The 23,320-nt window shown below is 43.6% G+C and overlaps 1 protein-coding gene across 3 annotated transcripts in view; it reads left to right on the forward strand.

Annotated features, from left to right (window-relative positions):
- LOC130092478 (myelin regulatory factor-like protein) overlaps nucleotides 1-23,320 on the forward strand; it is a 67,394-nt gene that overhangs the window by 38,572 nt on the left and 5,502 nt on the right. For all 3 annotated transcript variants that reach the window (XM_056260336.1, XM_056260337.1, XM_056260338.1), the window contains 5 exons: nucleotides 89-197; nucleotides 288-397; nucleotides 488-648; nucleotides 3,197-3,269; nucleotides 3,348-3,436. In XM_056260336.1, coding sequence (XP_056116311.1) covers nucleotides 89-197; nucleotides 288-397; nucleotides 488-648; nucleotides 3,197-3,269; nucleotides 3,348-3,436 — 542 coding nt within the window. The remainder of the gene's footprint in view (nucleotides 1-88; nucleotides 198-287; nucleotides 398-487; nucleotides 649-3,196; nucleotides 3,270-3,347; nucleotides 3,437-23,320) is intronic.

Genomic DNA, 23,320 nt, shown 5'->3' on the forward strand with positions numbered 1-23,320 from the left:
CTGTTCACACATGATCTCTAAATGGTAATTTACTAGTAAAGACAGTATGCGTGAAAGGAATTATATCTTGTGCCTTGCAATGTTGTAGGTGGACTCAACAGAGCAGCTTAAGAGGATAGCTCAGATGAGAATTGTGGAGTATGATTATAAACCGGAGTTTGCCTCAAGGATGGGAATTGACCAGCATCATGAAACAGGTACAACCTAAATTAGTGTATACACTGCACTTTATATAAAATTATGTTCTGAAGACAGACGCTCACCGTCATCCGTCTCGCTTTGATTAGGAATCATAGCACAGGAAGTTCGAGAACTCCTGCCTTCGGCTGTGAGGGAGATGGGTGATGTCACTTGCATAAACGGGGAGAAGATCGATAATTTTCTTATGGTGGACAAAGTGAGTCTGTCAGATATTTGTTATTATTTGTAGTAAATATTTCTAGACATGGACAGTATGTAAAATAATGTTGGTCGGTTTGTCTTAAAGGAACAGATTTTTATGGAGAACGTGGGTGCTGTGAAGCAGCTGTGTAAACTCACAGATAACCTTGAGACTCGTATTCAAGAGCTTGAGGTCTTGAACACTCGCCTGGCCAAATTGAAGACGCTAGGCAGCACTCGCTCCAACAGTGGCCCTCCTGCTAAAGGGTAAGGAATTTCTTAAGTTCTCCATACAGTATTTCTCTCTTTCAGATGCTCTTTCCCATTTTCTCAACACACATGCAGGTCCATGATTTAGTGTTTCCTGTCCACACATTATCTAAGGATGTGTTCACACAGTTCTCTTGGTTATTTTGGTCCTGACCAAAGAAAGAATACAATACATGTAACGCTGGTTCGCTTAGCATTCACACTGTAATTTTACTAAGACTGAACCTAAAGAAAACAGAACTTGTTGTTGTTGTGCAACAGAACTTAAACAAACATCCAAAATAATGCGCTCGTTGTATGTGCATACGCATGATGGTATTTTGACCAGCTGAGAACTTGTGAAGAGTTTATAAAATGTGTCAAATCAAAACAGCAGCAGGATTTCCCCCTGGCTGAAGTGGGTTCTGTAGTTCTATAGTGGACTCATTGGCTGGAGCGGGCTCTGGAACGGACACCTGGGCTGAAGAGCAGTTTGCGGCGCAAACACACAAAATGGCCACTGCCATTACAGGAAGTGGAGCCGCAGGCAATGAACCCTCTAAGGTGACCAGACTAAGGACAACTGAGCTCTGAAGTGTTGAGACCACCGGGATGCCAGCCGCTCTCACCAACATCAGCAGTGAATCCGCCAAGCTAGATGCCAGTCTCACTAGCATAGGGACCACATTAATGGCTTCATGTGCACCATTCATGATGACCGGAAACCTTGGCGTGGCGTCCATGATAGCTGAAGACTGGCGTGGCGGAAATGACGGCTGGAGACTCTGGCATGGCGGCCACCGGACCGGAAGGCGCTGAAAGCACAGGACTAGCGACCAACAGAACTGGACATGCTGGTGACTGTGGTGGGCCAAGCTCTGTGGCCATCGGAGCTTGGTGGATACTGCCCCCGACAAAAAAAATGTTTAGGGGAAGCGTCCTCCTCTACCTCACCAATAGTGAGGGAGGACCTAGTTAGCTGGAGGGCATAGTCCAGGAACTCGCTCAGCAATCCTCGAGAACCATCCCGGATCAGCGTTGACTGTAAGGGGTTGTTCAGTCAAAACAAAAGAAATCAATGAGGGCAAAGTCTAGAAGGTCAGTGAAATTAGGAAAACTTATGAAGTCCTGGATAAGGTCCTCAAGCGAGTGAGTTCCTTGATGAAGGCGGCCACGACGACGTACTGCTGGATCCATGCTGGCGAGGTCTTGTTACGAAACTGCTCGGAGATGCAAAGGTTGGGGATCCAAATGCAGTTAATTAGGGTAATACACAGACATAATCCCAAAGCCAGGCAAGAGGTCAAAACACAGGCAGACAGTCCAAAACAAACACCTGGCAGAAATTTCAGGCAAACTGGGTAATCCAAAAAACAGGGCAAAACAGAAACCATGACCATAAGAAAGCCAAAGACAGAATGCTCAGAAATGCAGCAGCGACCCATGCAAGACTCGGCAGAAAATGACTGAGTAAACCAGGCTTATACAGACAGAATAAACAAGGCTAATGAGCAACAGCTGAATGCAATGAGTACTGATGAGTCCGGGCAAAGGATTAAGGGAAACGTAATCAATGACTGAATTGCAGAGGTCTGGGGAGGATTGCCCTCTGGTGGCTGTCCTGGGCCCACCAGCTGGTGACTGTGACAAAAGACATCTTTAAAAAAAAACCTAATAAATATGACAAAAACACAACAACTAAAATGAAACTGAAAAATACACAAATGAAACTTAATCAAGCTATTATTAAAAAATATATAATAGTATCTAAATTAGTATCATATTGGCGATTTACCGGTGCTGAATTTCGACTCGCAAATTATGATGTTTCAGAAAGGATTAATATAGTTTTGCATTTTTCAGTGAATCATTTCAGTTTTTATTTCATTATATTTTTAATTTTCAATTTCTTTACATTTTTCAATTTAGTTTTAGTTATTTTAGAACTTTTGTTTTAGGGCTGCCAAAGTTAATGCACTAACTGACATAATTTAATAACATTCAGTGTTTATAATTTTCTCTGCACAGTCTAGTGTTATTGCTAGTCTAGGGTTAGTGCCAATATCATTGGTTAATGCAGGCAGGTTATAATATATCATGTATAAAAAACCTAAACTAAAATAAATTTTGTTAATGAAAATATTTTCATTTAGTATTATTTATCATTAATAATAATATCACTGGTCTCTCAGATACTTCCAGACTTGGGAAACAATGAACTGTAATGCTAAGGTTCGCAAATTATGTAAATATCTCAACTGTCAGTATTCAACTACTGGTAATCATAACACTGTCATAAGAGAGCTGTAATCAGCAGTTTGAGGACACAGTTCCTTTAGTCAATCAAACTCCATAGGAACATGTTTTACAAGCATATTGTATTATATATTTTTTTACATCCACAATTGCTGACTGGTGATATTCCAGTTTGAATGTAAACTTGTACTTGGCTTGCACTGTTGCTTAACTTTTGTTGCAGTTTTCGTTAATGTGTGTGATTTGTGATGTATGTGCTCTCATGTAATCATCTTAAATCTGTTGTTCTATTGCAATTTTTGTGTCACAGGAAAATCAACATGAAAAACACACCTCATTCAAAACTTCCATCACCAAAGTCACCGCCACTGCAGTCAAGCAAAGTATGTGAAAATCACATTTCTTATCATTCTCTACAATGAATGTGACAAATATGACTGCATATTATATTTTTCTTCCAGAACTACTTCTGTGGGAGATATCATCACTGTCTTCAACACAGAGTATTCCAAGCTAGCATCATCATGCTAGTAACAACCATGGCTCTTTGGTGAGATGGTCTTCTTAAATACACACCTTAAGATATTTTGGACACAAATTAAGATTTTGTTCCCACGACTTATCAATTCATGGCCACGTTTAATTAAGGCAAGACAATAACAAAAAAACACGTCTTTCATTTATTTATCTATCTATTTTTTACAGGCCCTAGTCAATTTAGAGTATTTTGTTTCCATAACTGATCTTTCTGACTAGTGGATAGAAAACATTCAAATACACTTTCAATTGTTTATTTTATTGCACTTTATCTATTTACAACTGTAGTTCTCTCACGAGAGGTTCTCTCGTATTGCGTAAGTTTACCTTACGCTACGCTACGGGAAAGATTCATCTTCTCGAGATATTGAAGCCAAAAAATGATCCTTAATTTTGTATTCATTGTCAACGCAGTGCAGCAGCTAGCAGACCTAGAGCAGGCCATCTGGCGTGCTCATTGGCTGCCCTGCTAGCATCTGCTGCAGCCTACCAGTGAGCCCCGCGTGACGTCACGCCCAATGAAGGGCGCTCGCGCCTTCATAGCGTCACAGCCCGCCAGAATGGGCGTGGCTTAGCGTATAAAAGAAGGGGCTGTAGGCTGACTTCCCTGATTTTTCGACTCTTCAGCGAGCTCTCTGCATCGCTGGATCAGAGAGAAGCCACCGCCGCCGTCGAACAGCGAACAGCCAGCTTAGGACAGCGCTGAGGAAGCCGGCCGTCTTCGCCACCTTCAGCCATCCGTGCGAGCTACGCTATCCGGCGACGTATCCTTTTTACATTGCAAAACTCTATTTCTAAAAGAGCGCGAGTGTCTTTTTAAAGATGCCTCGCACTTCCTGCGGCTCGTGCAGAGCCCCGCTCAGCGTTGGAGACCGCCACGTGATCTGCGCTCTCTGCCTGGGCCTGGAACATGCAGAGCTCGCCCTCGCGTCCGGGGGCTGCGAGCTCTGCGAAGCACTTCCGCTGTCGACCCTACGGGCTCGACTCGAAGTCTTCAACCCGGATGCAGCCGCTCCGCCCTCCGTGGGACCGCGCAGGAAGAAGCGCCGTTCCCTGAGGCAGCCGGAGCCCGTGGCCACAGCGACGCGCTCGCCGGAGGATCTCCCTCGAGCCCCGCTTTCGCCTTTCCCGCCTCCCCTCCCCGACGCGCAGCTGCCGCTCACGAGCCTCACTGCCGTTGCGTCTGAGGAGGAGGCCGAGGAACACGCCACAAGAGACTGCTGCTCCATCCTGGCATCGGACAGCGAGGAATGGTCGCTTCACTCTGGCTCCTCGTCGATCCAGGAATCTAGCCGTTCCCGCGCTGGAGCTGACGCGGAACTTATGCGCCTGCTAACGCAGGCCGTCGACCGCCTCGGGCTCGAGTGGTCGCTGCCAAAGGAACCCGCGCCGAACAGGCTCGACGGCTGTTTCCTTCAAAGTCGCCGCTGTGCAGCTTCAGCGAGCAGGCCCGCTCCATTCCTGCCGGAACTTCATAGTCTTGGAATGCACCATTCTCCTCGAGACTTCAGTCCCAGGCCTCCGCGTCGCTCTCCCAAGTGGACGGCGCCGCCGAGAAAGGGTACACGGCTATTCCCCCGTGGAAGAGACGGTCGCAGCGCACCTTTGCCCGCCCTCCGCGAGATGGCGGTCTCGGTCAGCCCTCCCGTCGAAAGCCTGCAGAGCCACGTCCGCCTTGGTCGGCCGCGCATATGCCGCCTCCGGCCAGGCCGCGTCTGCTCTCCACTCCATGGCTGTGTTACAGATCCTGCAAGCCGACCTCCTCCGCGAATGGAATGAGAAGGGCCGGGATCCATCTCAAGCCATCGAACGAGCCATGGCCGCGTTGACTGTAACAGAGAGGCACCTCTGGTTGACGCTCGCGGATATGAGGGAAGCTGAGCGAGCCACCTTCCTGAACGCGCCGCTCTCCCCCACTGGTCTCTTCGGCCCAGCGGTAAACAGGATCGTTGACCGTTTTTCTGAAGTACAAAAGACCACGCAGGCCATGAACCTCTTCCTGCCGCGACGCTCGAGCTCTGCTACAGGCCGCTCTCGCGAGAAACAAAGCCAGCCTCCTGTACGAGCTAGCACCCAGCGTCCAGCGCACCCCCAGCCTTCGCAGCGACGTCAGGGCGGCCACCCTAGGTCGGGCTCAGACAGCCGTCACAGACCGCCGCCCCCCAGGGGGCCTCGACAGAAGATCACGCTGAAGTCTGAGCACGCGAAGTCCTCCTAACAAAGAGAGAAAAGACGCGCGTGTCCCGCCACGGCCGGACCGCCGTCAAAGCTTATTTCCCTGTCAGTCCCCTTCAAACAGGCTACTGCAGTGGTTCATTTAGCAGCCAACGAGCCGGTTTGTCCACCCTCTCGCCTGCACTCAAACGCCGTTTTTACGGCGACCCAGATAAATCTCAAAAAGAGTATTATGTCTGGTCCGGCTCACGCCGTCAGTGTTTTAAGTGTAGTGAAAGTGCCCACGCCCCAGTGTTCACCCCTACACACAAGCACTTCAAATATCGTGTCACCCACAGAGCACACTCTCATAAAGCGCAGAAAAGCCGCTCGAGTGTTGAATATAAGAAATGTGTCCACAGGTCTGTGCCCACTATCTGCCCGCTCTGTTACACGGTCAAGAAAGCAGGTTCTGAATGTAAGTCCCGTGCCCGCCAGAGAGCGTTCACGCTTACTAATACAAACCTCCCCCCGGGCGCCGCCCGTGCGTTTAAGTGCTATCACAAAACGCAGGGCGTTAATAAGACGCTCCCCATCCATTTTGATCGGGACGTCAAATACACGTGTAAGTCTCGTGCCCGCGCAAATGCGCTCACGCTTACAGAACGCTTTTCCGCCCAAAGCGCCGCTCGCGCGTCAAAAAGTGAGGAGAAAAGGTTCCCCATCCCTTATGATTGGGACATCTCACATAAATCAGCCGGTTTCGGCTTTCAGCGAGCAGCCGTTGCCCAGAACAGAGAGAGCGCGCGCCACGTTTTCAGCTCCGGCTCAGTTTCACAAGCCGGCAAATGGCGGCGATCTGAACCCGGAGGCCATTCGCCCCCTAGCGGCTCACATAGCTGCGTGGGAATCTACCCTGGGGATTTCAGAATGGGTGCTGAGCACAATAAAGCAGGGCTATACACTTCAATTCATTCGCCGTCCCCCGCGCTTTCGAGCCCGGACCGCGACGATAGTGAATGCGGAAGTAGCACACCTACTTCACGCAGAAATAGACCTATCCTAGATCTGAGACATTTGAACAAAGTGCTTGTGAAAAGACCGTTCAAAATGCTTACGACCAGGAAAATCCTCGCGCACGTTCGCCCGAGGGACTGGTTTATTTCTCTAGATCTGAAGGATGCCTATTTTCAGATTCAGATAATACCCCGTCACAGGCAATTTTTGAGATTCGCCTTCGACGGTCAGGTATATCAATACACCATCCTGCCGTTCGGCCTGTCTCTAGCACCCCGTACATTTACGAAGTGCATGGACGCGGCGCTCGCCCCCCTGAGAAGTCAGGGGCTGAGAATAATGAACTATCTGGACGATTGGCTGATTTTGGCACAGTCAGAGACAGAGCTGCTATCTCACAGAACAGTGCTTCTCAGTCACCTGGAAAGCTTGGGCCTCACGGTCAACTGGACCAAGAGCTCATTACTACCCAGCCAGTCAATTTCCTTTTTAGGAATAGAACTGGACTCGGTGACCATGTCGGCTCGTCTATCGGCACAGCGCGCGCTCCGTGTTCGCCACCTAGCCGCGTCTTTCCAGAAGGACAGCTTTCTCCCTTTGAAAACATTTCAAAGGATGTTGGGCTGTATGGCATCAGCTGCAGCGGTGCTCCAGCTGGGCTTACTGCGCATGCGCCCGCTCCAACGCTGGTTGAATGCTCGCGCGTCCCGCCGAGCTTGGGTTTCTGGCGGTTAGAAAATCAGAGTGACTCAGACCTGCATAGCGGCTCTGCAGCCCTGGTTAGTGGCCGACTGGTACCAGCTGGGAGTGATGATAGGAACCATATCTTATCGGAAAGTCATTTCGACAGACGCGTCCAACTGGGGTTGGGGCGCGCTGTTCGAGGGCAGACCGGTCTTCGGCCAGTGGTCAGACCAAGAGAGGTGTTTTCACATAAACTGTCTGAAGATGATAGCGGTCGAGAATGCGCTGAAGCGCTTCCTCCCGTTCATACAGGACCAACATGTTCTTGTCCGCTCGGACAACATGTCTGTGGTATCCTATGTAAACCGTCAGGGCGGTGTCAGATCCAGAAATCTCTGCAATCTGACGGAACGCCTCCTTATTTGGTCTCAGATGCACCTGCGCTCGCTGAGGGCGGCGCACGTGCCTGGCCATTTGAACGACGGCCCAGACAAACTGTCCAGGGACAACGTTCCCCCAGGGGAATGGTCCCTGCACCCCCAAACGGTCCAGAAACTGTGGCGCCTATTCGGCAGGGCGGAAGTCGACCTATTTGCGTCAAAAGACAACGCTCAATGCCCGACGTTCTTCTCGAAGGACGAGGACGCGCTGGCCCAGGTTTGGCCCAGCCTCCGGCTATATGCTTTCCCTCCGGTCTCTCTGTTACCACAGGTGATCAAGATAATCAGGGAAACGCGCCACTCGGTGCTCCTCATAGCCCCGCGTTGGGAGAATCAGATTTGGTTCCCGGAGCTAGCACGGCTGTCACATACAGCTCCGTGGCCGATTCCGGTGAGGGCAGATCTCCTCTCTCAGGCTCGCGGCACAATCTGGCATCCCCATCCAGAGCGCTGGTCTCTGCACGCATGGTTGATCAACGGGTACTCGTTGCCCTGCCAGAAGGAGTAATGAACACGATCACGCAGTCTAGAGCCCCTTCCACGAGAAGGCTCTACGCGTCTAAATGGTCGGTGTTTTCTGGATGGTGCACCGACAGAGGTCTGGACCCGCGGACATGCGGGGTGGCGCATCTGCTCTCCTTCCTACAAGAGCTGTTGGATAAGGGACGGTCCCCATCCACGCTCAAAGTATACGTGGCGGCCGTTGCAGCGTTCGCAGAATCGACGCACGGCCAGTCATTAGGAAGACATGAGTTGGTCATCCGCTTCCTTAGAGGAGCTAGGAGGATGAACCCGCCGCGCCCCCCGTCGGTTCCCATGTGGGATCTTTCACTGGTCCTGGAGGCCCTGAAAGCTTTTCCCTTCGAACCACTAAACTCCGTGGGGTTGAAATATCTATCACTGAAAACCGTCTTTCTGACTGCACTGTCGTCAGTAAAATGTGTGGGGGACCTGCATGCGCTGTCTGTCAGCGCATCGTGTCTTGAGTTCGGGCCGAATGACTCTAAAGTCATCCTCAGACCTAGACATGGCTACGTTCCTAAAGTGATGGGCACTCCGTTCAGAGCGCAAGTTATCTCGTTGTCAGCTCTCCCAGCATCTGACAGCGAAAGTGATGTGAACCTCCTCTGCCCTGTCAGAGCGCTGAGGTTTTACATTACGCGCTCCGCCTCATTCAGGCTTTCGGAACAGCTGTTTGTTTCGTTCGGTGGGCGCACCAAAGGTCTTGTCTCCTCGAAACAGAGCCTGTCCAGATGGATAGTGGACGCTATAGCAGCCGCTTACGCGTCAAAAGGTCTGCAATGCCCTCTGGGCATCAGGGCTCATTCCACGAGAGGCGTGGCCTCTTCGTGGGCATGGTCCAGTGGAATTTCTATCCATGACATATGTGTAGCGGCGGGCTGGAGCTCCCCGTCTACCTTTGTCAGGTTTTATAACCTAGAAGTTCCTGCCTTGCAGGCTAAACTGTTGTCAGTTTAAAGGACCCTCTGGGGTCGGCAATCACGCCGGCGTGATCTGCTCGCTTTTTTTTCTTATCAGTGCAAAAGAGACTCAAAATACTCGGTTGATTTTGATCTTACATTTAAGTGTTATACATCATTAGATCCTGTCAAGTTTCTATTTTTTTTGTGGATACTCACAATAAAAACAAAGTGTTGTGCTTTTCACCAAATAAAGAAAAACAAACATGATGCGAGTTCTGCGTTCTCTCTGTCAGTGAAGTCCATTCTGAAACGCGTCCTAAGATAACTGTAACTCCGCGAATACTTGTCACACAGGCACGAGAGATTTTTCTTTATGAAGCTTGAATTCTCTTCTTTTAAATGAAGTAATTTATATAAAAAACAAATATTCTCAGTTTATGCAATCTGTATGAAAAGAGAGTGCTGTCAGTATTTTTTTCCCCAGCTCATTACACTTCATTACGCGTTAATCTGACACGCCCACGGAGGACGCGCGCTATTAAAACGCAAATGTGAGGCAAGCCATGACAATGCCCACATCAGCCGTTCCACCGCGGTGGTAAAATGTGTGGTGTATTTGCTGCCTTTTACCGCTAAGAGGCGCTACAATCATAAAAGTGTTCGTTTATTCCGGTTTATTCTCCCTAATGCGTAATCTGCTGCCACACCGCGGCTCATTCAGAGCGATTGAAAGCTGGTAGCAGATGAATTCAATAAGTGAAACGTAGCTAAAATAATTCATAATCACAATACTGAAATTAGGCTACTGAAATGTAATTGAATAAATAATGAAAACATTTCAACATAAAACATTGCAATAAAAACATTTAGGCTACATCAATGAGGCTTTACAACTTTATCAGCGTACAGACGGTAGCTCAATGATCAACGCATCAACACGAGCTTCGAGGAGCTTCAATCGACCCGAGATCGAATCTCAATGTAGCATAGGCCTACATATTGTTAACCGATGTTGTCCTACAGCGTTTATATTTTACCACCTTGATGCTTAAATAGTAACTTTTTATAACTGTTTACTTATTTAAAGTCAAGAGTTTTATTTAATTATCATTACAACATAAATTTGCTACATTCCTGTAGAACCGCAGCCGCTGCACAAACGACAAAAACTGATGAAGGAAGATTGTCAGCCGATTGCATCAGAAAATGAAAATGAAGAAGCTCGTCTTTAGTCTGCTAAATTATTGTGTAATGTAAAAGAACACTAAAATTACTTAAGTTTGAAACCAAGTTCGAACATTTCAAGGTTTAAATAAAGTGTCGGGACAGTTTTTTTAAATTTAAAACAGGGTTGCATCGGGTTTAGAGTTTATTTCTTTTGCGATGCAAAATAAGAAACACTAGGCTAATCTTATTCTTGCGACATTTTAAATTTGTATTGCCAAAGAAATTACAGCTAAATTAAACAATTAAAATTGTAAATATTAAAAATAAAAATAAAACGAAAATTGTCCAAAGAAACATAATTAAATTAAAAACATGCGTTTCTCTTTGCCTCTCTCGCGCTGGATCTCTTTTTAACAAGTTTATTTATTCTCCCTCGCTGCGCGTGCCGGGTCTCTCTCGAAATTAAACATTTCAGGGTAAAAACACATCATACAGCTGATAATACTATATGTCGCTGCGTGTCAGCCATACAAATCACGAAAAAATTATTTAGCCTTTAATTGTTGCTTCAAAGACACAGCATGCCTTGTTGAATTCACCTTACAATAACTTCAATTGAAATTTTGTGTGAAAAAAACTTAAAATAGGCTACAATAAATAAACTACAATATTTATAATTTAATAAGATATGGGGCCTACATTTGGACACAGATTTATCCTTACAATAATTTTGCCTCCTCATCAGGCTGGCTATCCGACACTCTCCATATGAAAGAGGAACATTAACACCTTTGTCCAGCAACTGTCCCTCCAACCCCCCACAGGCTATCTGAGTCTGAGGCTGACTTAACACAAAGAGAAGTCGCAATTCACACTTAAATCGCTATTCTAGACAGTGTTGATAATGAAGGAATTAAATTATTTAAGTTACATGTAGCCTAGTGATATTTCTGTCATAAGTTTATTACTAAATATTTCATTATTTCAATAATTGATGAAATAAAACTGGTTTGGGACAGCTTTTTCCAAGCAAAACTAAATATAATCTGAAAAAACGCTTGTTAATTTGTTGTCATGAACAAAATGTTCAACTCAATATTAAAGTCTACAGGGATCTTTGGATCCTTACAACCAGGCATGCAATTTGTGAATTAAGTTTTTATTTTATTTTGTATTATTCAAATAAATATCGAAACACGGTGCTTTATGGTAATGCTGCTAAATCAAATAACATTTATATAATAATTATGAACTTAAATGAAACAATATCGCAACATTTCGACAAATACATTATTTGATCTGTTTTTACATTTTAATTCAGGGCGATTTAGCCTACATTTAATTAGAGCGAGATTTTCACCCTTGTCTTGTCATTTTCTCATTGGGAAGCGCTTACATTACATGTTTGAGTAGATCCTCTGTAGGCTACCTCTCGTTTTCATATGGATTAGCCTACATAATCAGATAATATTTATTAGCCTAAATATTTAGACATTTAAAGGGGTCATATAATGGTACATGCACTTTTACAAGTTGATTGTACTGAAATGTGTGTTGGCAGTGCCTGTACACAAACATCATATAATGATAAAAATCCATCCAGTGGTTTTGTTTTAATCTCCTTATATGTTTTCCCCTGCCTCAAATCGAGCCGTTCGTTTTTGTGACGTCAATAAAACGGACGCCCCTCCCACGATTGTTGATTGACGAGAGCGTTTCAACACAGACCCGCCCTCGCACATGAGGTAGCTGTCAATCATAGTCTGCGCGGCGCGGACCGGCGCGGTCATTGTTGATGTGCCGGAGCACTGTCTATGAGCAGAATGGCGTCTAAGCAATTGTGGTGTTCTGTTCTTGGGTGTAATAACGAACACAGTCATTTTAATGTTCCTGAAGCCGAACCGCTGAAGACGCAGTGGCTGAGTTTTGTTTTCGAAGGGAATATTCCACACGAGCAACGTCAATGCTTTCATGTTTGCGCGAATCATTTCACACACCAGACTGCTTTATAAACGAGGGTCAGTATAAAGCTGGATTTGCTAAGAAGCTTTGCTAAAAAGGATCGGTACCAGATATTCGATCGTGTTCCTGCTGAACCTCCAGAAGAACGGAAGTGAGTGAAACGTTTTATTAAACTTTATATTAATATATTAATCTTTGCAAATCGCTAGCTGCACGCTTCACAATGAATGCGTCTAAGGTTTACACTCAGTCAGGGTACATTACGGCATGTTTTCTATGTATGACGTTCTCAATATAATTCATAATTCCACGTTTATACTGAACAACGCGTTATGGTTATTGTGTTATTGTGTTACAAACGGTGTATGCACAGAACAGAGAGGCGGAGTCAGCAAAGCTCATGATCATTTAAAGGCATATGCACTGAAACGGCGTGCTGAAAACAGAGCTGTTTTTGACCAGGTAAAATAAGTGTTTTCTTACAATACTAATGAGAATTTTCAATTAAAGTATATTACAAACTTTTAATTTAGACCCTAAAGAATCATATTAGCTTGTACAAAAATGGCATTATATGACCCCTTTAAAGGCTTTAGACCGAGCCGATTTCTTATCGTGACTGAGCTGAAGTGGCTTTCGGTTAATTTTTGTGACGCGCAGTTCCCGGAGACAGAGACGACAGATATACTGTTTTTGTCGTTAGCCTAATATGAATACAAGTTTACAGTTTTGAACGATGTAAGCTACTCTACTCTTATCTGTAGGCTATGACCAAAAAATTACGGAGTCGCCTATTAAGTTATTTTAGCTGTAATAATGAGAAAAATAAATTAATCTAAATGAACGCTCCGCCGCGTTTGTCGAACACTAACTCACCATGCCAGAATAAAACCCGACTTTAGAAAAATGCATAGGGCCACTCGGCGTGGTGTGCCAAAACACTTAATTATAAACTTCAATATTTCATTCAAAATAATCTCAACACGCTTTGTGAAATTTTGAAAAGCCGTGCATGCATTAGGGCCACTGGAACTAATGAACAACTGAAACGCTGGTTTTGATTTTATTGTTTGTCGTTTAAACGTGCCTGTTGCATATCTCTATTTTATATATTTGATATTGGTGAAGTAGCCTATAGCATTGATTAACTGTGGAGGGAGGGGTGTGGGGATTAAAATAATTCAGCAGAAGCAGGGATGTTTAGACCAGAAGGAAATCCCTGTCCCCCCTGGCAAATCACACTTTACTTAAAACCATGTTTTTAAAAACTCTAGGTTGTAGGGAACAGACCTCTCTGCCATGCGCGCGCACGGTTTGGAGCACAATATCTGTCTCGCATGCACGCTCGCTCTAGATAGATTACGGGATATTTTAACTAATTTGCGGTATAACTAGTCGATCACGAGTGGCTCAACAGGTAGATCTATAGATAAAGTATATCTTTTAGGAATTTGACCGACCGGGTTGACACTTCAGCGTGAGAAATCGGGGGTGTGGCGTGAGAGCCTGGAATCAAATAAAAAAATATATAGCCTATATATAGAGGCTATATATAATTTATTTTTTTACAGAACTGCTTTTTAAATTACGATTGGTAGCCTATTATTATACAGATGCAAAGTCGTTCTGTTGGATACTATTTTGTTCCTTAGTGTAAAATGGAAATGCATGATAATTGTATTTTATAAATATAAGCAAAAAAACTGTATGGTGTAACAGAGTTTTAGAGCTAGACAAATCTAAATAAATATAAAATTTACAGCAGACCATGTTTGTGCGGGATTTGAACCCGTGTCAACTTGATGATGAACCGTAAGTTCTACCGCTCGGCTATGATTTTTCTCACTGGGAAATACCCAAACGTTTGTTTCTCACATGAGCGAGAAAACGTTTTGTCTTGACTTTAGCCTGTGAGTGTAGGCCTATACTTTAGCCTTTTACAGTTTTAAAAGATTATATCTTATATAGATTATACCAACAATTTGTTGTAGGCTTATTTGGAAATTACCATAACTTGTAGTATTTCATCCTTAGGCTACTGTTAATAGACATTAGCCCCACTTACGTTTTGCTAAATGTCCCTTTGCGCCACCTGGCGGTCATTTCGCGTACGACTTTGAAATGCGACTGGTTTATTTTTACCGCGGTGGATGGCTAAAAGGTGTGACTAAAAATGTGCTTTTGGCTTTCATTTATATTTTGATTGTTTGTATATATATATATATGTGTGTGTGTGTGTGTATATAAATATTTATTTATTTATATATATATTGTCCTTGCATTCTTTCTTGTGTGACACCCCTGAATGAAAGGCTCATTAGTATGCAGTCTGCTCAGGTGAGAACCACTTAACTATTCATGAGGGGGTTGGGCCGTTCCGCCCATCCGCATATTGCCTTTGCAAACAAAAACATTTTTTTCACAATTTAAAACAATCTATTGTTTTATGTGAATGATAAGGCAGAATGATTTTCAGATCAATTTGAAGCAAAAACTCTAGGCGACAACATCCACTAGTCAAAAGTCTTGTGGACACATATTTAGTATGTTAATTGTGGCCTTATATTAGAAACTTTATTTTTTAGTTTTTTCAATAACCACGCATAAACAATATTCTCTCAAAAATACAAACATGTACATACATGTTGATAACATATTATGGTAGCCCTGTGTGTGCTATATAGAGTGTAATTTCACCTGTGCCATTAATATGTTTATAAGCAACTGAAAAAAAGCAGAAATGTCAGAGCATACCAAAACATCTCAAGGACCCCGAAAACACCTTAGACCCCAGAGGGTTAAAGGAGAGGTGTATTCTGCCCAGACCTCCTGCTCAGATCACTCTCATATGACTCAGCTCTCCTGGTTGAGCTGCACTAAGTAGGGTATGTGCCATGTGCCTATACAGACCGGCGCGATGCTCTGTATTCCCTATGTGTGCTTATGTACAAGTGATGGCCCGCGTGGCTGGCCACCTTATTCTCCACCTTATAGGGTTCCCCTGAAAGTTCGGGGTCTCATGGTGGATGCTTGGCGCGCACGGCGTTGACAAAGTGTTCCCGTAGCGTAAGCTAAACTTACGAAATACGAGAGAACCTCTCGTAAGAGAACGATACTCGGTTACTAACGTAACCTCGGTTCTCTCTAGAGAGGGAACGAGTATTACGTAACCGGCCGTGCTTGCGCCACGAGCGACTTCGCTTCAGTCGTCGAAAAACCAGGGAAGTCAGCCTACAGCACCTTCTTTTATACGCTAAGCCACGCCCATTCTGGCGGGCTGTGACGCTATGAAGGCGCGAGCGCCCTTCATTGGGCGTGACGTCACGCGGGGCTCACTGGTAGGCTGCAGCAGATGCCAGCAGGGCAGCCAATGAGCACGCGAGATGGCCTGCTCTAGATCTGCTAGCTGCTGCACTGCGTTGACAATGAATACAAAATTAAGGATAATTTTTTGGCTTCAATATCTCGAGAAGAATAATCTTTCCCGTAGCGTAAGCTAAACTTACGCAATACTCGTTCCCTCTCTAGAGAGAACCGAGGTTTAGTTAGTAACCGAGTATCGATTTCAATAACAATTTTTTTTTCAAAACGACTTGTGTAGCATTTTATATAAAGCTATATATTTTTCCTGATTTATGGAGTAATAAAAAGAAATATCCAAGAATTATCTCCTCTGTTAAAACATTCAACTCTATTTTAGTAACACAGTGAAACGAGAATTTAGGACCTGGCTTCATCCAATGTTCAGATTTCTGTATATTTAATCAGATAAAGGCTCATTAGCATAATGAAACAAAATATTTCAGAAAGATTGTTATAAAAAACAATTGTCTTAATGCACTGTTTAATCAACTGGGGAAAGTATGGCGATATCTTATTTAAAGTGGAGATCTTTTATTATTTTAATATTTTCCTAATGTTAATAAAAACAATTTGCGCAAAAGGATAAAAAACAAATATATATGCAGAAAAAGGATTATTTTCAACCCTCATTCTGACATTCTGTTTTTAAGGGGAAGCTCATTTAAAGGATAATTCCGGTATTTAACACTTTGAGTCTATTTTGTAGTTTGTTTTGGATGAACTAGAATGGTGGACTTAGAAATTTTGACGATGGGTCCTGTCTCGACTTTTTGACTATTTTAGAATCGCCTCTGAGTGCTTCAGAGTGGATGTCTATGGGCATGCTCAAACATGTCCTTAAAACAACCCTTAACGTTCGTTTTCAAAACTGTGCAACTCACCGAGTGGTTAGTGGTGTTCGTTGATGTTCCAAAACAAGTAGCGTAGCGAAATACAGTTTCTGTCGTGTTTTATTTGCCATTTTTTAAAATCGCATTGATGTCTGCTGGAGGTCTCAGTGCTCGTTGATATTACTGCGCTACCGGAAACGGAAAGGGGTCTGTTTACATTTGGTTATAGTCTTTTCGCTCGGTTCTCCGTCTCTCAGAAGGCTAGCGTGAGCTGAGCAACTGCGGCAAAGCGGTTGTCGCCATCAAGTGGCCGGGAGTGTGCTAACGCTTCAGACTCAAATATCGAGCGGAAGTTTATATGCGGTTGTGAGGTATCTGAAAAAATAGTTCCACTATAGCAAATAACACGGATTGAAAGCATACATTGCGCCGATATATTTGTTTCTAATCATCAACAAACACCACTAACCACTCGGTGAGTTGCACAGTTTTGAAAACGAACGTTAAGGGTTGTTTTAAGGACATGTTTGAGCATGCCCATAGACATCCACTCTGAAGCGGTCAGAGGCGATTCTAAAATAGTCAAAAAGTCGAGACAGGACCCATCGTCAAAATTTCTAAGTCCACCACTCTAGTTCATCCAAAACAAACTACAAAATAGACTCAAAGTGTTAAATACCGGAATTATCCTTTAAGGCTTGTCAGTAAACGGCCACTGATTGGCTAATGATTAGCAATTGTCAATGCATAGAAACAGTATCATTGAAAACATTATCCATATAAAACCGTCATTTACAGACAAAGCATTATGTAATCATTTACTTACGTTTTGTGAGGCAGTTGCTGTCAGATTCAATATGGTTGGCTGCTTCATCTTTCAAAGGTCCCCTGACATGGGGTTATTTTATTATTTTATAATGTTTCCTGGTTGCCCTTATAATGTTAGTATGTTTTTTAGATAAAAAATAGTCATAATTTAGAAATAAAAGGCATTTTTCCTAGCCTGCTTTTAGCCTCTGATTTGAACGCTCTGTTTGAAGGGGCGTGTCTGCTGTGGGATTCAGTGTTAACCGGCCACTGCTGTGATTGGCTGACATGCTTGCATATGAAATAGCTATTACATGTGAAACTCTCTCGAATACTTTTACTACAGCTATTATACGTTTTTACTATTACAGCTGTCGAGATTAACGAGAAGTTTTTAAAATATTTAGATCTATTCCCATCACATAAAATTTTGCCGTGATGAGCATTGAGCAAGCAGATGACATTCTGTTGATCGCGAGAATGAAGATCTTATCATTGCAACGCAGTTTCTGCACTCTCTCTAATCTAATGCTTTCACAATGATGTACATACAGTAAGAGCTTCGTTGTGCAGTGTAACGTGCGTCATTGATTTCATAACGAGTTGTCCAGATAAACTCGCGCTGTGTGGAAAGATTGTTCTTTGATCGCTTTCTGTATATTTTGTTCACAATTTAAATAAGATTATTTTCATCCTACTAAAAGAAACGATGTGAAGTTGATATTTTAGTCACTGGCTTGACTTACTGATGCATAAACAGTATTGAACGATTTTGAGAGAAAGATTACCTGTCTGAACTTGAACAATTAGGCTACACATCAGAAATTGCTGCTTGGTAGCTCGATCGATTTATTTTCAGACGTTCATCGAGGCCAGCTCTGTATTGGCCCAAGTTGAGGAAACAGTCGTCGGTGAAATGTTTGGCTTTTGGGCATACAAAGCTTTGGGAAGTTGTGTCGGCGCATTTACAGAGAAAATAAAATTAACCCATTGTTTCTTCAGAGGCTCGGATGAAGGAACTAAAAAATACCTTTGTGTTCATTTGTACATCAGAACACAATGGCTCGTTTGCAAGCCATGATATCTCTCGAGGAAAAACTCAAATCGCGCTCGCCTCGTACTTCCTAGCTCATTTTCTCATGGGCGAGCCAAATTCTCTGGGCGGGCAAAGCAGAGAAAGGGGAGGTTACCTTTCCTCCGTATGACATCATATGGAGGAGATTTAAGATCAGCCCGTCTGAGCTTTCATTTTCTCAAAGGCAGAGAAAGATAGCCAAAGCTTGGTTTACACCGATTGAAATTTCTAGCCACTGGGGGGCCATATACAGGCTAGGGGAACTCATATTAATGTTAAAAAACCTCAGAAAGTGAACATTTCATGTCAGGGGACCTTTAACAAAAGTTTCTTTGCGAACTCTCCATTACACAAACATTCAATCCTCTGAGGCAATCCGTGCCGCCATTAAAATAAACCATCCACTTGTTTCAGATGCTGGGATCCTTCTAAAGTCTGTACAGAGGTGTAAACGACCTTATTAAACAGGCCGCATAAACGCAAACTTTCCATTTGTCCTGTTGTCGACAGACACAAGCACGTGGAGCATGTCAGAAAATGAACACTGTATATTGTATCCAGTGTAGACAGCATCAGTTATTATAATGGGTTCTATTCGCTGTTGACGCGACACTCAACATCCAGTGTAGGCAAATGTCAGCCGTTAAAAGCAGTAGTATGTTCCTGCACAACCGGAGGCTGCAGTTTCAGGACCCCAGTTTTACGACCACAGTTTCAGGACCCTAGTTTTTTGTGACAGCCCCACCTACCGAACTGGATGATATCCAGGACCCCAGTTCTAGGATCCAGGTGGTTTAGTTTGTAGGCTACATATGGCGCTTTTCCACTACACAGTACCAGCTCGCCTCGGCTCGACTCGACTCGACTCGCCTTTGTTTGGTTTTCCACTGTGTAAAAGTTGTACCCGTACCTGCTTTCGGGTACTTTTTTTCGTACCACCTCCGGCGAGGTTCTAAGCGAGCTAAGGCGATACTAAAATGTGACGTGAAAACAATGCCGACTGCTGATTGGTCACAGAGAATCTGCGTCATCATTGCACGCGCCAGATGGAGTATCCAGAATAACCCCGCCATTTTTAAACAGTTTGGCCAGAGACAGTTACTAAACTTACTACTATTATTATGGCAACTCGGAAGAATACGCCGTGGTCAAACGAGGAGGTGCAGACATTCCCTTGTTTGGTTGCCGAAGAGAGGATCCAGCGAGAGCTTGATGGGGCAACGAGGAACGAAAGGCGTCGCTATGACGACCGGGTACTATTTGTGGCGGTACTTTCTGCAATGGAAAACGGAGCGAAAAGCGAGCCGAGTCAAGGCGAGCCAAGGCGAGTCGAGTCGAGCTGGTACTGGTAATGGAAAAGCGCCAATAGTATCAAGATCCACCTACTATCTTAAGTCTTGTTAGAAAAAATATATATATATGAAGAGATCAGATGCAAAAGCCTCTAAACGCCACCTCCGTCAAAAATGAGATAATGACATTGAGTGAAAGCTATCTGAACATAGTACACGTTCAACAAATATATTTGCTTCAAATCCTCTAAAGGCTCGTACACACTGGGACGAATATCGGCGCGCGTTATTCGTCAGCGTTTTTCAACGCATTTTTTGTGTTCACACCCAAGCGATTTTCGCTGACGATGAGCCGAGTGAACATGCAAATTCATTCCCTGACATTAGATGGCACTTAATGTAAAACAGAAATAGACCTATTCTGTAGTCGCTGTCGCGTTTGTCATAGTTCTTTATGTTCCGACACCAACGAGACCAGAAGCTCTACATTCATCTTGCCTCGCATCTTCCTTGTCTTATTTCTTCCCGGCAGTGTAGACCAGGCGTTTTTAAAAAAATTACGCTTTTACGCGTGCCGTTTTTCGTGTCGGTGTGCACACTCACATTGGCGCCCTTTGTTTAGTCACGAGCCTGATAAAAAATGCTCATTTAAAGAAAATAAGTCTGACGGATTTAGAGGGTTTTGCATCATATATACACTCACCGGCCACTTTATTAGGTACACCTGTCCAACTGCTCGTTAACACTTAATTTCTAAGCAGCCAATCACATGGCGGCAACTCAGTGCATTTAGGCATGTAGACATGGTCAAGACAATCTCCTGCAGTTCAAACCGAGCATCAGTATGGGGAAGAAAGGTGATTTGAGTGACTTTGAACGTGGCATGATTGTTGGTGCCAGAAGGGCTGGTCTGAGTATTTCAGAAACTGCTAATCTACTGGGATTTTCACGCACAACCATCTCTAGGGTTTACAGAGAATGGTCCGAAAAAGAAAAAACATCCAGTGAGCGGCAGTTCTGTGGGCGGAAATGCCTTGTTGATGCCAGAGGTCAGAGGAGAATGGCCAGACTGGTTCGAGCTGATAGAAGGGCAACAGTGACTGAAATAACCACTCGTTACAACCGAGGTATGCAGCAAAGCATTTGTGAAGCCACAACACGCACAACCTTGAGGCGGATGGGCTACAACAGCAGAAGACTCCACCGGGTACCACTCATCTCCACTACAAATAGGAAAAAGAGGCTACAATTTGCAAGAGCTCACCAAAATTGAACAGTTGAAGACTGGAAAAATGTTGCCTGGTCTGATGAGTCTCGATTTCTGTTGAGACATTCAGATGTTAGAGTCAGAATTTGGCGTAAACAGAATGAGAACATGGAACCATCATGCCTTGTTACCACTGTGCAGGCTGGTGGTGTAATGGTGTGGGGGATGTTTTCCTGGCACACTTTAGGCCCCTTAGTGCCAATTGGGCATCGTTTAAATGCCACGGCCTACCTGAGCATTGTTTCTGACCATGTCCATCCCTTTATGGCCACCATGTACCCATCCTCTGATGGCTACTTCCACCATGTCACAAAGCTCTAATCATTTCAAATTGGTTTCTTGAACATGACAATGAGTTCACTGTACTAAAATGGCCTCCACAGTCACCAGATCTCAACCCAATAGAGCATCTTTGGGATGTGGTGGAACGGGAGATTCGCATCATGGATGTGCAGCCGACAAATCTGCGGCAACTGTGTGATGCCATCATGTCAATATGGACCAAACTCCCTGAGGAATGCTTCCAGCACCTTGTTGAATCTATGCCACGAAGAATTGAGGCAGTTCTGAAGGCAAAAGGGGGTCCAACCCGTTACTAGCATGGGGTACCTAATAAAGTGGCCGGTGAGTGTATATATATATATATATATATATTTGAACAAATAAGATTATGGAATAGAAAAGCTCCTGCAACAGGTGGATTAGAGCTAGTAGCATCAAGCTAACTTACATGACACAATTTAAAAGATTAATATTACACTTTTACTTAAAGCTCACTTTAAACCACCATCGAGAATTTGTATCATATTCCAGTCGCGGTTTAAAATGGTTTTAAGTAAAAAAAAAGATGTTGAAATATGTTATATTTAGCATTTTATATGCAGCTAATGGCTACACCTTGCTTAGCAATACTAGTGTAAACATTCTTTATTCATATGAAAATATCAAAAATCACACACAAACCACATATACTCGAAATCGTGCATTTATTAGCTTCTTGTTTCGGGTGAAGAGATGTGTCTTAGCTTTGTTATCACGGAGGTCAGAATGAGGAAGTGTACACAGTTGTGCGTCATGCAGAAGGGCAGGATTAATTGTCACGCTCAATCACGTGAGATGATTGACAGCTCTATAGCGAATAAGAGAGCGCTGAGATCATAACTGACGCAAATCAGGAAGAGGAGACACAGATCTCGCTGTGTTCGCTGTTTGAGCTTCAGATCGTATAATTTAGTGGAACATGAAAATCATTATTTCTCCAAATATGTGCACCATTGGACTAAGAGCCCTGGCGGATGCTGTATGTATGTGAACACAAATAAACCGGAGAAGACGTGAATGACTGCTTTATGAGTGATGATTTCTATTCAAAATAACGAACGTTACAGATTAATAATTTTGCACTCCTGTCCTAAATTAAGAAATTAATGTCACTGCAAACCAGTTTTATCATAAACAGTGGTCAACTATCGAAGCTGGAGTTTGAAATCTTTCTAATGATGCAGTTTGTCTAGATCAAACAAGTAAGAGTGTGATGTTTTAACGAGTAATGAATGTTGAACAACAATAATCTGGGGCCATCTGTGATCTTTGCCACGAAAGGGGTTAAATGAGTGTTTTTGGTGATCCAGTTCGGTAGGTGGCGCTGTAACAGAAAACTAGGGTCCTGAAACTGCGGTCCTAGAATTGGGGTCCTGAAACTGCAGCCTCCGGTTGTGCAGGAATACCCTTCTCGTTAAAAGACTGAATGTCAGTAGGAGGGGCCTATTGTGCGATGATGTATAACTATTCTTTGATGTCTTGCTCTGGAGGCAGGCATATGCAAATGTCACTATGAAACTTTCAGGATGGTTTAATGGTACAAATACCTTTTATATTCAAAAGATCAAGGCAGATTAGATTTTTCATGTCATGACCCCTTTTAGTTAAAATTCTTGCCTTAATTAGTCTGTGGCCACGCTGTACTAATTCATTCCCTCATTTTAATGTAGTTACATCGTGGCTATGATTTACTTAAAATGAGGGAACGAATTCTTAAATTTGTGTCAATAATATCTTGTTTTTTTTCTCTCTGGATGTTATGTGCGGGACTTAAAAGTAAAAGAATAAATATAGTTAAATATAATGTATCAATGCTCAGCTTATGATTACCACAAAGAAGAATCAATTGGTCCCTCAACGTGTAACATTGAACAAAAACTGTGTGTCTAGAAATGTATTCTCACATCAAATTAACAATTTAGAGACTTTTACAGCTCAAATAGCAAACACTGTTGTATTTAACCTGGAATGTTTCTTTAAATTAAGGTCTTGAGGACAGTTTGAGACCAAATGAAATTCTATTTGATCTTGACAGAATATTTCACAAAACATGACAAGATCGGCCTTCGTGTGACTTTATTTTGTCCTGTTATT

This window comes from Rhinichthys klamathensis, unplaced genomic scaffold (assembly GCF_029890125.1).
Source record: "Rhinichthys klamathensis goyatoka isolate OS25496 unplaced genomic scaffold, OSU_Roscu_1.1 h1tg000176l_1, whole genome shotgun sequence".
Lineage (NCBI taxonomy): Eukaryota > Metazoa > Chordata > Actinopteri > Cypriniformes > Leuciscidae > Rhinichthys > Rhinichthys klamathensis.